We start from the raw sequence: 16878 nt of genomic DNA on the forward strand, positions 1-16878 counted from the left end.
GAGAGAGGGGGAGAGGAAGGTATCCCGCGAAAGTTGCGGGAGATAATTAATTAAGGATGAAACGTGGTCTCGCAGGCCGAGGCATGAACTTTGGGCCGGCGTTCAACCCAGTTTTGTCCCAAGGATAATTTGTCAGCCTGCACGAATTTTTGGATCGAGCGTAGTCCCGATGCTCGAGAACGCGAAACTTTTCGTGAGCGTCGTTGGAACTTTGACTTATCCTTGACGCACGTCGACAAAGAAATTTGTAATGCCCAACTTTGTAGAGGCGTGGCGAACCGAACTTTCTCCTCCGCGCGTTTTGGGTTCGGAAATTAACGATTATCGTCAAAATTTATTAATTTACATCATCGAAGCAGCCGCTTCGGTTAACGTCTGTAGCGTTGATGTATGATAGCGTGCAAATTATTCAACGAGATTATTTTTGAATATCTCTTTGATAAAGCAAATAGAATGGTAGAGGTATGAGGATGGGGACGCGATGGATCTATATATATATATATATATATATATATATACAAAAGTAAAACAAAGATTATAATCGATATAAAATATGTCTACGGCAAAAAAATAATTGCCCGAAAGAGAGAAATAGAGAGAGGAGAGAGATAGAGAGAGAGAGAGAGACACAGCGGCTGCTGTTGCTGTACAATATAACGTCGCCTTTATTGTTACTTATTAACCACAATTGTTAAACGTTCACTTTTTCGGTTTATGATACAACTTTATTCTCTATACACACGCTTTTTCTTTTTCTTCTCCCTAAAAGACTTTCGCCTTTTTCACTGCTTAACGTCTATCTTAGGTAAATGTCTGTTCATGTAACATTTTCTTCGTATCTGTGTTTATATATACAAAAGCGCGCCGGATTATTTGTCCATCGGCTAAGCTAAGAGAGAGAGAGAGAGAGTCCAGCGTTCTCTTCCGCACGGTTGATCTACCACATGACTTCATCCTAATCTCTTTCCTTTCCGAATCATTCCTTCTTTATTAACCTACTCCTCTCTATCCCGAAGCTATTACGAAATTGCTCTCCGCCTCTCCACTTCCGTCTCCTTTTCTTCCTTCCTCCATCGTGATACCGGCTATTTCTTCTTCTATATCTGCCACCGAGATCCATCACGATCGTCTCGTCTCCTCCCGCGCTTCCGCTTCATTTCTCCTATCCCATTTTCCCTTTCCCGCGTTTCCTAACGATTTTCGCTTTACATCGCTTTACGTCGTATCGCCATTGGCTACGCGATAATTGACAAAACCTGTCAAGTAACTCCGATCGATTTACAGGCTTATTAGCGGGATTAATTATTCAAGCAGATTCGCACGTGAAAACAAGACGAATCAATGTGATTATCAGCGATGGGCATTTAAAAAAATTTCTTTCTCTCATTTCGAGAAACAATGCCTATCCTCTCGCTATAGGAATCATTCATTCGTCAGCTGAAAGTGTGCGCTATATTGTCCATTTTACAAAATTACATTGTTTATAATAGATATTACTTTAAATTATACGCCCATCTCTGATAACTATTACAATCTTCATATGCGTAAGCTTACAAACAACGATTCAAACAAAAATTCGTATCCCACCAAGACACTTAAAGCTCCTTTGATCACTCATGAGAATTACAATACATTAGTGCTGCAGCAACATACGCAGCAACTTTGTCCTTGCTACTCCGGGGAATGAAACAAAATTCAATCTCTCTTCACATATTTTTCTCGCGATAAAAACTTATCTACAAATTATATACGTAACCATTTTGATAACAAAATGGTGGTTGTATTACACTTGTCGGTTCACTTCGAGAATCGCTATGGTATTTCTATTTTGCCCCTTAGTTTACACGACCATTCGAAATATTTACGTCCGTTTTTCGCACAGCCACGGCAAACCCTTTCTCGTTCCCCGTTGTTAGAAATCAGCTCTTTGTCTCCCTCTTCTTGTATCGCGTTGTACGAACTCGTCTCGTTCCAAAACTCCTTTGGAAAAAAGTCCCCTCTCGTGGTCCTACCGCGGGACGGCTTCAGACTACGTTGTGCGATAGGGAACCGTCGTCCCGCCACGTGTTGGCTGGAAGGAAAAAGTCATCTTTTCAAATTCTCAATCGAGACGATCCCTTCGCGTTGAAGCATGAAGTTTAGGGGCTCCAGGAGCCTGGCTAACATCGTGTGTTACCTCTATAATGCATGTCCTGCGCCATCGATGGACACTTGGCGTTTCCCCGCTGCCGGAATAACACGAAAAGTACATTTAAGTTGCAGCTTCGCGAGAAAATTCTGACGAGACTGATTCCTTTACTGTCGATCAAAGTATTTTACGACGCAGATATTTTCTACTAATAATTCGTTTAGAAAACGGCTCTAAAAAAGCTCATAACTTTTACTTCAAGTTTATAATCTCTTTGTTAATTTTTATAATTATTAAAAAATAATTAATTTTTTTTTTTAGATAAAATAATCTTAAGAGAAAGAGAGAGAGAGAGAGAGAGAGAGAGAGAGAAAATTACAAATATTTATTTTTTTCTTAATTTTGTAATGCAAATATCGCGATATCACATTTACTGTAGGTAATATGATAATTAACTTGATTGATACTACGCGTTCTTTGCACGAGAATATCGAATAAACATAATTACAATGTTATATTACCTTGGCAAAATCGATATTCGTTCGCACGGTTCTGTAATGAAGACCTTGCAGCGGTCTGGAATTATTACCGAGGGGCGCTTTCGGCGTACTGGGAGGGCCTTGCATTAATTTCCTTAGGGCGTACAGCTAATGACAGAGATAATGCACATCGTGAGAATAATGCGATTCGTCGATCGATTCGACCAAACTATCACCGTCTTATCGCTTCGCGTTCGTTACTTTCCGATGATCCGATTATGATTGCGAGACACGCGAGTCCCTCGAATCTACCCCGCGACGAGAATTTGAAGGGACGAAAAGAAATATATCGCGTGAAAAAAATTGGGCATCGATAGATCGCCATGTGTTTACCTCTCGTGCCGTGATGTAAATCGGTTTGTTGAGAATCAACCACACTGCCGTTTCCCAACAGCCGGGATGCGTTGTACTGCCCTCGTAAGTCATGTAACCGGTAGTATCCGGAAGAAGGCTTTTCAGTGACAGGTAGCGGACAGGTGCGGTGTCACCTGAAAGATAAAATATTGAGTAAGATATTTAGTTATGGAGCGCTATTCGGATATCGGTATAGATTTCGTTATCTCGCTCGTAAAATGAGATTTGTCACGCAATGATATAATTGAACAAACCCGAATACAATATTGATTATCGAAATTGCTCACTAAAGATCCAAAGATTCCAAAAATACAAGGTAAAATTACTTCAAACCAAGCGAGATCAATTAGCGATACTTTTAAAGCTCTTGGAGAGATTTTCAAGAATTAAATGCCATTAAAAGTTTAATTAAACGTTAAGATTTCTGATAAGGGATCGTAAAAGAGAAATGTATATACTTCGTGATTAAGAGATCCAGATTAAGAAGCAGAAGATTAAATGCTGTTAATGCAATTGACATGCGCGAGTTCTGTACATTATGTCAGAATGTTAACGATAAACGATATCGGAAGCGAAATTATAGATGATAATCGCTCGAGATATACAAAACTCATGCTCAGGACGAGATACTTGACGTATTTAGCTGTGTATATTTTTTTGATCGGTCTTGAAGAACATTTTTGAAATTCTCATAGACAATGGACACTACAAGAAAGATATGGCAACAGATATTCTCGAATAACTTTACACACTTTCAAGAAGTGTTAAACGATATGGAACGCGATATTAATTTGTTTCAAAATATGTTAAGATTGTATCCCAGAAAATTAAGGGTTGTGGAAGAGGTTGGAAGAGGACATACTGACACATATAAGCTTATTAAATAGAATATTCTGTTTTTTTCTCTGGATCCCTAGCAAATGATTATTTTCCACTATGTATATCAAGGCAGAGCGTTCAGTCGCTATGAATTATTCCGTTTTCGTAGACGCTTCCATCGCCCTTTGACACTCGACCCGGTCGCAAAAATTCGGTAACCATTTTCCAAGAGAGCAACATTTCTATAAATTCAACCGATTATTCACGCGTGCAAAACGAGCCTCGTATTATTTTTATCGATAACAGGCGCGTATGCGGATTTATAGAAGGCCGTGAAGCGTAAAAGGCGTCGCTCCTCGCTGTTCCCGATACAAATCCTTCGTTCCGAGGTATCCACGACGGCGATACTCGACGCGAGACCATTTTCGTGTAGGCGGACGAAACTATTCGCGATTGAATTCGCACGAATCCGTCTTTGAACTTTTGGCATTCCGGAGGTAGGCCGGAAAAACGACGATGAATCTCGAAAAGAGCAACAAACGAGGAAAAAGGAACGAAACGAGCTCCGCGGCACGATTCGCGCTACACAAACATACGTAAATCTTATATAAGACGGGCATGTATATGTTATGTGCAATTTATGTACGCAATATTCCTGTACACGTACACACGTACAGAGAAATGCTGACGCGTACCCATAACTTGGCTATGTACAATAAAATTTAACCTTTCCCTCGTAAAAGTAATCAAGACTCAATTCTAAACTTAATAACGATGTATTTATGAGTTCTTCAATCTTTTTCGTAATTCACCTCGCGAAAGCATTATCGGCAAATCTCATTTCCATTGAGATAATGATATTGCACTTAAGCCGTAATACTCTCGCAGTAATAATGCAGCCGCGTTGCTTTTGCATATTCAGGAAGTTATAATTTCGAACGCCTCGTGTAAATGTATCGTATAACCTGTAGTAAATAGTAGAATTACACAAGAACAAGCAATATGCGACTCGCTTGTAAGCCGTCACTCCGCAAATATCTGCATCTCATGCAGAATGTGTATACCTAATGCATTATGCACTACCCTCGCATAACTTTCCATCGACAGCGGCGGACTTGCGCGTTTCAACTATGAGCTGCCATTCGCGAACACAATTATATTTAAACAAACAGGATTATTATTAAACGCGAGGGAATTTCTAATATGAAAAAATCACGAAGTAATATAAATGTTTTGCAAATATATGTAGATAGCTCGATAAATAATAATTCTCTTTCCCAATATTTCAAGTGCATTTGAGAAAGAGCGTCTTTAACACAAAATTCTTTAAATATTGAACAAAGGAGAATAATGCGAATAGAAAAAAAGATTCGAGACAACAAGATTAACGGAGGCAGCGAGAATATTTGTAATTGTAATTAAATTAAATATTTATACGCAAATTTATATAAACATTTTTAAATATTAATTCTTTTTCTAAATATTGCAAGTACATTTGAAAGCGTCCTTAATGCAAAATTCTTTAAATATTGAACAAAGGAGAGTAACGCGAATAGAAAAAAAGATTCGAGACAACAAAATTAACGGAGGCAGCGAGAATATTTGTAATTGTAATTAAATTAAATATTTATACGCAAGTTTATATAAACATTTTTAAATATTAATTCTTTTTCTAAATATTGCAAGTACATTTGAAAGTGTCCTTAATGCAAAATTCTTTAAATATTGAACAAAGGAGAGTAACGCGAATAGAAAAAAAGATTCGAGACAATAAGATTAAAAAACGAAGGCAGCGAGAATATTTGTAATTGTAATTAAATTAAATATTTATACGCAAATTTATATAAACATTTTTAAATATTAATTCTTTTTCTAAATATTGCAAGTACATTTGAAAGCGTCCTTAATGCAAAATTCTTTAAATATTGAACAAAGGAGAGTAACGCGAATAGAAAAAAAGATTCGAGACAATAAGATTAAAAAACGAAGGCAGCGAGAATATTTGTAATTGTAATTAAATTAAATATTTATACGCAAATTTATATAAACATTTTTAAATATTAATTCTTTTTCTAAATATTGCAAGTACATTTGAAAGCGTCCTTAATGCAAAATTCTTTAAATATTGAACAAAGGAGAGTAACGCGAATAGAAAAAAAGATTCGAGACAATAAGATTAAAAAACGAAGGCAGCGAGAATATTTGTAATTGTAATTAAATTAAATATTTATACGCAAATTTATATAAACATTTTTAAATATTAATTCTTTTTCTAAATATTGCAAGTACATTTGAAAGCGTCCTTAATGCAAAATTCTTTAAATATTGAACAAAGGAGAGTAACGCGAATAGAAAAAAAGATTCGAGACAATAAGATTAAAAAACGAAGGCAGCGAGAATATTTGTAATTGTAATTAAATTAAATATTTATACGCAAATTTATATAAACATTTTTAAATATTAATTCTTTTTCTAAATATTGCAAGTACATTTGAAAGCGTCCTTAATGCAAAATTCTTTAAATATTGAACAAAAGAGAATAATGCGAATAGAAAAAAAAGATTCGAGACAACGAGATTAAAAAACGGAGGCAGAATATTTGTAACTGTGATTTAATTAAATATTTATACACGCGCGGCTCGATGTCGATTTTGACGAATGAGAGCATAGCGCGAAATGAATGTTTCAAATACCATTCGAGATATGTGTCGACGAAATTTACCCTTGAAGAGAGCGAGCGATGGGTTTCGGGTGTATACATATATACGGTGGGACGCGCGCCGTTCGCGTAACCGCCACGAACGTCCAGAAGTGATTTGTATCTTTCCTACGTAACGTGCGCAACGGGCGAAATCCAGCGTAAAAGGTCATCATTTTAGAATGCGCGATGAAAATAAATCTCTCGCTCGGTGAACGCTCACAAGCGCCGGGGATCGTATTTATCGGACACCGGGAAGTATGTTACCGCGCAAAACCTTCGATTCCATCCCAAGTATCTCCTCTCCTTCTCCGTTTTTTCTTTTTTTGGCATATATTTCGATTTTTTTTTTTTTTTTTTTAGCCGCGAAAATTGTTGTTCTACAGCGAGATGAGCCGTTTCATCTAATCGCCAAAATCCCTTCGGCATTTCCGAGGCGCCGGAAAAGATACCCGGTACTCGCAGTATACATACATCTCTCGAGATACGTATACATAAGATTACGCGAATCTCGTTCCGTGGATGAGATGAATCCGGCTTGAACCGAGTCTACACACCCGTGCCAGTTTATCCACAAATAAAGGGATACATATAATCCATGATAGCGCCGTCCTACGTAGCTAACATCTAAACACAGACTTCACTCGCTCTGCGCAACATCCTCCATATATATATATATTGCATCTATTTCTTCGAATCCTCGTGACGTCACTTGAATCTTGTGTGTGTGTGTATATGTATGTGTACTCGACCAAACGGACACAATCCACCATCTATTCGATTTTATGGGATACAGTTAAATTTACTCAGATCGTATAGATTACGTGCCATTATCGTGCGCGCTACATCAAATGCCACATCTATCCATCTCTCGTTTTGCTTCATCAACTTATATATTTACAGGTAAACATGTAATATAAAAACAAGATCCTTGACAGTATATATTAAATTTTTCTCTCATTCTTTCTTTGTCTCTCCTCTTATTTTATTGTATATGATAGCGAAGAATCAGATGCGCGTAAAAGGAAAAATTTAAAAAATTGAAGTATCAGCCGTCGAATGTGAGAGTGCAAAAAAATCTAGTAATACACGTATAGTAAATTGTCCTCGCGACACAACGGAAACATTTTAAGTGCATTTAACCGTCCTAACGAACCCGAAATAGTAACGTAACGACGATCTCGTCTCCCGATGACGAAAGTTCGCCGGTGGTATAACCGCGACGAGGGTGAGCTCTTCATCAAAATGTCGCTATACATATATACTCGCTATCTATTTCTCGTATTGAGCCCGTGACATTAAAGATGGGCGAACGCGCTCTAGCAAATGGCAGATTCGACACAAGGGAGCTGCCTCTGCACACAGAACGATCCCCCGATCCGAATGTGTCGGGGGTGGCTTCCGACGATATCCCCCGTTTCTATTCGCTTCTGTGCCCCTTCCCCGCCGAGATATTCTTAGGACGTCGCTATTCAAGAACTGCGATGGCAAAAAATAGAAGCTATCAAGCTTTTCTTCGAGCGTACGTCGCAGATCTCTTCCCACTCTCCCCCCCCCCTCCTGTCGTCCCTCCATTTGGTGCTCCCTTTCCGCGCCCTTCGCCTTTGTCGAGTATCTTATGAGTCTTATAAGTATCGTGCGTGCGTTTAATTTTTATTTATCGCCGCGTCCTGATTTCATCCCCCTCCGACGAACGAGGTCGGCGAGCCGGAGGAGGGGGAGTTAAATGGAGCTTGAGGGGATGAGGAAAGAAATCCGGCAAGATGACAAGTAATAATAACGAGGACGGGGAAATATCAACTTGCTTCGTACCGTCTGCGCCAACGAGACACGTAGATGGAGCGGGATTGGGATGGAGAATGAAGAGGTCCTCCTCGTGATTAATGAAATGCATTAACTCCTTCCCCGGGAAAGAGAGACGAGCGAGCCTGAGAAAAGAGCCCGTCGTTGCTATTGATACGTTCTCGCGCATACAAGCGAGATTAAACGAGGCAATGCGGTTGTATTATATATTGTGAGAACTGCAATACACAAGGAGGATCGTATCGCGTAAGTTTCCCCCGCGTCCTCCCGCGTTTTGACAAAAGTTGAAAATGGATTTTTCCTCAAAAGCTCCGGTGGATATTTGTCGTTCGCCGCAGTTTTCTCAAGTATCGACTTCTGATACGTTCCGATAATACAAGCCGTAAATTAAATTTCCGTTACAAGAAAAATGGAGCTTTGTACGCGCGGGAAGATGAATTGGGAAAAACTCCATTTTATCAAAAAATAACTCCCGCATATGGAGTCAAATATGATAAAATGGACGCGCAGCGTATTCATATCGATAATCGTTTCTCTCGAAAATACGTGTGTAAACGAACCGAAACGATTTATTTTACATTTTATTATTTGTTTCTTTTTTTCAAGATAGGAAATTCGCTTCCTTGCCGGTAGTACCGTAAATTTATCGGACACCCCGGATAATAATAGCCGCGTCTTGTACGTCATAAAAGAACAGCGATTTTCGATATGAAAAGGGGATACGTTCCCGTTTAATAATTCATGGTCGACGCAAATCCGTGCCGACGCACCATTATCTATTATCGAACCGCGTCTCGGAGGCCGGGTCGATGATATTTCCATCGAGGGTCACACGCACGACACGCGGTCTCTCGTCGCAAATAATGTTCAACGCTCGTTGCGTTGAAAGTCGAGTATCGTCAAGAATAATGTGAGGCGCTCTTAGGAAAATTGACCATGCCTAATGGCGCCGGTACACAACCGGCGGAATAATGATGATGACAGCGGCGATAATCGCAATATAAGAACATCACGTAACGAACGTCGGCGTTTTGCGTATATATTGCTCGACGCAGGAGAATTCGTCGATTTTATCGCTATATTAGGGTCGTCGCTCGATTTCTCGAAACGAGATTCTTGTTTGCCGAGTGATATAATACCTGGCTTAGGGCTGATCGAGCTCTCACCAGCCAGTTTATTTATTCCGTCTTATATCGTTTCGACCGAGTGTGTAGTTGAACAAGAACAATGGTATATAATTATTTTCCTTCTTTCTTTCGACTAATGTTACAGTTGAACACAGTAATGATTTAATACAGTCTCATAGAAATGTTAAAATATTTCGAGAAATAAATTGGAGAGAATCTTATCAAACGATTGATTTATTATTGAACTGAGAATAATCATTAATTTTTTTAGATATTGTTGTATAAGATTTTTTTAAACCTTCTAATTCAATAATTAATTATATAGAAGTTTGACATTTTGACATAATAAAATTATAATAAAAAGTCATTTGAGAATATTTAATAGTTTTGAAAATCTCATTATATATTATAATTGCGATTAGATAAAGAAGAATACATTTGTTCATATTTATGCATATCTATAATGCAGCCATAATATGAACCTGAGTAGCTGTTGCACATTCCTTATCGCCATAAACATATAGAGACACTATAGAGTACGTCATATTTAATATGCGCCTCATTGTTTAAATATTATAATTATAGCTACAAGTCAATTACAATCTTGGAAACATTTTTACGCGTTGTACGATTTTAATATATTATTTCTTTTTCACTATAGAATATAATTTACAGAAAAATATTTATATGCTATTTAAATATTCTATTTTTTTTATATTCTCAATCGTCGTTATATATCAAAGCTTGTATCATCGTTCTTAACTTGAAGCCATGAGTGAAGAAAACCGAAAAAGTAGATTGCTCCCGGCCCTCTCGGCATAGAGAGAGAGAGAGAGAGAGAGAGAGACGATGGTCTGTCAGTACGATAAATTCACTGCCTCCAATTCTCGTAGCCGCGAAAAATATTTCTATCGACTAGAGAGATCGCGCGCATAGGGGAAAAGGCGAAAGAACAGGGGAAAAGAAAAAGAGCGAGAGAGAGAGGGTTGCGTGGGGAAAGGGAAGGGGAAGGGGTATGGATGCAACCCCTAAAAGATAGAAACGTTTCGGGTGAAAGATACCTCGCGCCTCCCAACGGCCAGATCTGCAAACTGGTTTCTGGCGTTTCGTTATATGGCAAAACGCCATGTCTGGAGGGACGGGGTGGGTCGGGAGGAAGGTGGAAGGGGCGGTTTTGCTACCGCCGTATTGCGACGTTGTGTATATGATTGTACAGCTGTGCGCGAGAGAGACAGGGAGCGAACAAGAGGGAGGGAAAGATGCAGCCTGGATAGTCAAGGGAAAACGGGGGTGTCGGGAGATCAAGACTCCGAAGGGGTTGTGAGAGCGGGGGCTAGGGTGGCAGGGAGGATAGCTATAAAATACAATTTCAGGGGTGTCGGTTTAATACCACGCATACCGCGCAAATATTTCATCTATTATCTACATTTCGTAGTAGATACGTAGGCATTCGCCGGGCGGCTTGTGTAACGGGTGTGCGCGGAGTAAATGGCCGGGGATGTATATGTATATGTGTATAGCGAAACCTAGCTGCGAATATTCTCCTCGTGAGCTTCGTCTCCCTCGCGCACGCACTCGCATGCTTGCTCCCTTCGGATTACTACGCCTATAGATCGGAGCATCCCTTTTGTGCGTACGTGCGTGCGTGCGTGTATACGGTCGCATAAATCAGTGCATTTCAATTCACAGGTCAGTACGCGTACAAAAGGCAATCGGTAATCAAGAAATAGGAAGACATTCCCCATTCTATGCGAGACGCGGACATTGAAAACCTAGATTGACATTAATCACGCGTGTTTATTATACGCTCCTGACATCTTGTGAAAATACATGTCTTATAAAGCTATGGATAAATATTATGGCTCGCATAATACTAAAATTTAAATCAATGCCAGATATTTTCAAGAGAATTTCGCGAGTTTCAAACGCTACAAGCGAGACACTATTATTTTTAAATCATATTTCGCACCATCGCAATTTAAAAAAAGTTTGTATACGCATTTCAAATATAACACATTTTAATTTGTCATACGTGACAAATATACGAATACTCGAAATTCACATTCGTCGAGCGAAGATTATTATTATATAAAGTGTTAACGGACATGCTTCATTGAACAATTTATTCAATGCAGATTTGATGTGACACTTTATAAAAAATGCAGTTACAATAAAAATTTCATAATTACAATACGCGTAATCGCGTGTTTACAGAAATTAATGTGCGAGTAAACAATGTGCTCCTCGAAAACAGTCGATGATGACCTCCCCCCCCCACCCCCCTCCACCCCCCGATACTTTTCATCGCGTTTTTCCAATTCATCCGCTCCGATCGTAATCATGGTTGATTATGTCATACGCATTATTGATCAAGGTTTAGAAACGCATTATTCACGAGATCGATTTGGCAGAGACATCACTGACATTATTATTAATGATACCGATGAAATGAATTTTGCAATGGATATTGTGTGCGAATAAATGAAAAGGTACTTACTTTCTCGCGATTCTACATTGTCGTAAGAGCATTATTAAATTTATATCAGAGCTGTGCGGATTACAATATTTTGCATTGCATTACACGTATATCTGTAATGTACACACGTAAGTACTCTAAATTAAATCTTTAACAAAAAAGAATTATTTTACTTAGCTTCACTCACGTTATTTAACGCAAAAATAAATTTCAAAAAATTCTTTTCTTCTCAATTTTTACTAACTCAAGGATAACACGTTTGTATGTCGCAAAATCGTTCGTGTTAAATAAAAAAAATCTTTCTCTAAGATATCATCCCCCTCCCCTCTCCGGAAAACGAGGGATTCATTCATTAGCGAATATTCTGCGCACCGAAAGAAAAATATGTTTAGCTAATGAAAAGCTCGAGTTAGATAAATTTCTCGCGATGGGGATAAGCACGTAATTATCATGGACCACTGTACGGGCAACGTGACGAACCCCCCCTTCTCGCTCTCTCGCGGCGCGCGTACACGACAATGGAATACTTAGATCCCCGTTGTTGCGCTCCTCCCCCACGCGCCATTTTCCATTGTCTTATGATTTATGTTCCCTGGTCGCGGTGTCAACGGGGTATTGATTAAAATACATACATAGCCGTGCCCGGTCGTGCATACAGATTTATGCACACACCGAAGTGTGTGACATCGTCGTCCCTTGTAAATCGACCCCCCCTCCACTCCTTTCTCCCTCCCTCGCCTATACTCCCAATACTCGTCCGGAGTGTAGATCGTGTTAATTGTGTAAAAAGCGCTAGGCACGCTTCCAGGTCGAATCGTTTAACGAGGGGCGACCCTTATACGGAGTACCCTCGCGACGAAAATCCTTCGGGATGCAACGAGATGGCGCATCGACGGTCTCCCCACCCCCCCCCATTCGTCCCTCGACTGAACGCATCCCCGAGAATACAATACTTGGTCGTAAAGTTTATTTTCTTCCTCGTCGAGCAATGCGACCAGCCGTGGTATTCGCCGAATTATGCCACGCAAGTTGAACGAGAAGGCGTTCTTGTCGCTCCCGGTAGCGCAAACGGCCGGATGCAAATCGCCGGGAGACTTGGTTCCGGCGCATATGGAATCTGGAGCGAGAGGAGAAGGATAGAGAGAGATATAAGGGAGTCGTATCTCGATTTTACGTCGGGACGCAATTTGCGTCCTAGTATGCGTCAAACGTGGATCGCCTGATCGCAACTATCCGTTTAATTTTAATTTCATAAGAGAACGCGCGCGCGCGCGAGAGAGAGAGAGGGGGGGGGCCGTTAATTCGCCGAAATAAATTGCGAAAAATTAGAGGTCGTAACGATATCGAGTATATCGCGGATAATGATTCGATTCACGCTCGAGTGTAATGCGTGTTATCGGAGGGGGGAGGGGGGTGGGGGGCTTTGACAATACTACGATTTCCTTCCACTTCAATGTTTCGCATAGTTCAATAAACTATAACTGCATAAATGTTTGTCCTACCTATGCATACACAGTGATATGAAAAGGATAAAATTAGTAGATAGGTTAATCGAAATTGTGTGCTGTAATGAAATTATTATAGCTATTGTTATATAGCCATTATTATAAAATAATGGCTATATAACAATAAAACATTATAATTATTAATTATTATTATAACAAAATTATTATAGCTATTATATTATATAGCTCTCTATATTATTGTAATTATTATATGCTTTAAGAAAATATGTATAGCGATTATGAACAGAGAGAAATGAATATTTCTCGTGATATCGCACTCTGTCTATTATTATTGAAAAATATTGCAAATTATTTCAGCGAGTTGTCACACAGTAAATTTTTTTCTTCTTTTCAAAGGAGATGTACACTAATTACTCTATGGCAATTAGAAAGCTGGAAATTTATCAACTACTTGTCTAGCAACATTGTTTCGCTTACTTAAATGCACACGGGAAAGCATTGCTGTAAGTAATTTTCACCGTTGGTTCGCCGTTTTCTTCATTACTCTTACTCTCCGCTAAAATATTCCCTCGTTATTCATACTCACGCGCCGCTTTTCTTTTTGCTCCTTGTCATTCATAATGGAAAGCATACTTATAATTCGCGATTTGTATTACGATACAAATAATTTTTCATCAAGCAGGATAAGAAAAATGACTTTCGAGATATCATTTCTTTAAAGAGAGTCTTCTACGATTCGCGAATAAATTCTCAAAGATGTTTTATCTACAAGCATATAATAAATAATATTTCGTTCAAAGTTTAAAGATGTATTACAACGGATCCTGTCGTTAACCGTGTTTGAGAAGCTCCGGGAAAACGATATCCATTACTCATTCAACCGAATACAAGTCGCACAAGCATTCTTATATAAATGCCAATCTGAGAAAGAAAAAAGTGTGCATTCTATCCCATCTCACGACAACACAGACACAAACATCGAAGACGCGTCCGCTGGCGCGAATACTCGTCGGTTGACGAAGTGACTCTTTATCTTAAGAGAGAGTCATTTTGCCCCCTTCGCCTTTTCCTCTCCGTAGAAGGTTTTTCTCTCCACTCGGCGACTCGAGTGCCATCCACTGACGTCTCTGCCGCCCCTTAAGCTTCACTCGGAACTCGGATATCGCCGGCAGAGAACCGACACACTCTTCTCTCTCCCTCTCTCCCTCCACCCCAACATTTTATTTATTATCCACAGTTAACTCCAACGGACCGCAGCATCCGGCCAAGCTTTCGAAGCTCGACTGCCGCGAATATCTGATGCGTGAAACCGCGTATCTCTCCCCTTGGGAACTGCCTGCATCACATTTTTTTAAAAGAGACGACCAGTCTTTTGAGAGCGATCCACTAATTGCACCTTCGTCTTTCAGGATTTCTAACTATATCGGGCAAGCCGAGATTTTCGGTTACCATCGATACTAGACACTTTTAGCCCGAAGGAACCTTCTGCATTTGATCCCTTTAAATGTCTTTGACCCGAGTAAGTTTTATGAGGACGTTCGCGTTCGGCCGTATCGGCGTTTACGATCGACGCGATATCGGCGTTTAAAAAAACTGTAAAAATTTTGTAAAAATGACAAAATTTAAATGCAGAACAAAAATATATGGCTGAGAAATATGCGAGGCTTCGTAAATCTATTTTTGCCAGATGTTTTTCGGAGAATGTTCCTTTCGGAGGATCCCTCTGCACGAATCTATGCAAGACAATCGAATGTCTCATCATTTTTTCGAAATTTCCTTTCTCAGGTGACGTCGCATAACTGTTAGAGTAACTGTTAGATTCGCCGTTAGCGCAGAGAAAGAGCCGAGACGATTTCCACACGACGCATTTAGGCGGTATTGTAGAAAATTAGTATCGAGCTACTGCATTCGAAGCTTGTTCAGGATTTACGTTCCGGTAACACAATACGGCGTAGTTACGTCGACTGTCGCCCAACGTACGCTGTAAAAAGCACGAAAGCAAGAGCGATCACGAATAGATAATTCTTACACGCCGCTTGATTCGTCTCGACGTCAATGACATACACCAACTATTCACTGGCATTCAAAGGAGGCGGATGCCATTTTGTATAACGCGTTGAATACGAAATTTCATTCGAAACCAGATATCACGAATGTCTTAGATGTCCTTCGTATTATCTGTCAATTTTAGAACATCTTCAACAAATTCATAATCATTCGATAGTGAAACGATATGTACACACAATTAATTTTCATATACATATAAATTACTTATAAAATTATTTTATAATCTGGAGATGATAAAATGTAAAAAGACACAATTTACGTCAAGATAAAAGTGATTAAAATCTAGAATGTTTAATATTATTTCAAGACAGTGCGGAAAAGAAGAATCACCAAGAGATACCAAGTCAAACGGATACCTTAAAAAAGCGCGAGTGATGTTATCGTGGAACCCGATGAAACCTCCGTTTTATCATTACGATGTTAAGGAAAAAGTTATCACGTCGTCGGACGAGATACAACCGAGCGTGATATTACGCAATAGAGAGCCGAAAGGACGATGGAATTTCCAGGTTGATTTAGGAAAGCAGCGGAAAAGGAACATTTCACGCTTCCCCTCACGACAGCGCACGACGTCATAGTACTCACCTCGATGTATGACCTTACTGAACACACTAGTGATGATCTGCAGCTCAGGATTTAACGTATCGCCGAGCTGAAACAGAAAACAGCTTTCTTTGTATAACGGCTAAACGACAGTGACACCTCACTACGTTCACTATTCGCATCGACAATGTGTCCTTCTCTCTCTCTCTCTCTCTCTCTCTCTCTCTCTCTCTCTCTCTCTCTCTCTCTCTTTCTCTCTGTCTCTCTTCCTGTCGCATCATTCTCTTCGCCTTGATACGTTTTCCATCGATTTCCCATGAAAAGGGGTTGTTCAGTCGCTGCTAAGTGCACCGTATAAAGAGGTGAAGGCAAAGAGTCGTTTCGAAAGTTCTACATTGGGCGCGCCATTAAAGTTAACCATAAAACCCAACTAAACCGACCGCGGACTTTAAAGTAACGATAAATAATAAAAGTTGATCCGGTCACGGATCTGCCGTCGATCAAAAGTTTCGCCGTTTCCCATCCCGTAGGATAAAATTATCGCCGTCTCTCTCCGTTGATCCCCGCGCGTTCCGTAAATAAAGGGTAAACAAGAGGATATAATGATGGACTGAGAAAGAAATACGAAATACGATCGCGTAATAGAACGACATTAGATATCCAGCGGGGATATTCTTCGGTATATCCAGATTTATGTGGATGCTCGTTAATTAAAACTGTCAATGTTTATGTCACAGCAAAAGAAAATATTGTATATAAAATATGAAATATATAATTTATAAATGTATTATATTATATTTTTATTATAATCCTCAATTATCTTGTCGTTTAGACGAAATGTACTTTTGTGACAATGAT

The 16878-nt window shown here is 39.4% G+C and overlaps 1 protein-coding gene across 2 annotated transcripts in view; it reads right to left on the minus strand.

The window, feature by feature from the left end:
- Positions 1–583: 583 nt before the first annotated feature.
- The window catches only part of Carpa (Carbonic anhydrase-related protein A), a 127570-nt gene continuing 111275 nt past the window's right edge, over positions 584–16878 (minus strand). Inside the window, exons 6-10 of one of the 2 annotated variants that reach the window (XM_070303184.1) lie at positions 16063–16129; positions 3001–3155; positions 2650–2775; positions 2177–2225; positions 584–2071 (exon numbers count right to left, since the gene is read on the minus strand). In XM_070303184.1, coding sequence (XP_070159285.1) covers positions 2025–2071; positions 2177–2225; positions 2650–2775; positions 3001–3155; positions 16063–16129 — 444 coding nt within the window. In that variant the 3' untranslated portion in view covers positions 584–2024. Of the gene's footprint in view, positions 2090–2176; positions 2226–2649; positions 2776–3000; positions 3156–16062; positions 16130–16878 lie in introns of both variants that reach the window. The other variant, XM_070303182.1, reaches the window with a different exon arrangement.

Source organism: Polyergus mexicanus, unplaced genomic scaffold (assembly GCF_030449975.1).
Source record: "Polyergus mexicanus isolate NDT 795.1 unplaced genomic scaffold, iyPolMexi1.0 SCAF_10, whole genome shotgun sequence".
Taxonomy (NCBI): Eukaryota; Metazoa; Arthropoda; class Insecta; order Hymenoptera; family Formicidae; genus Polyergus; species Polyergus mexicanus.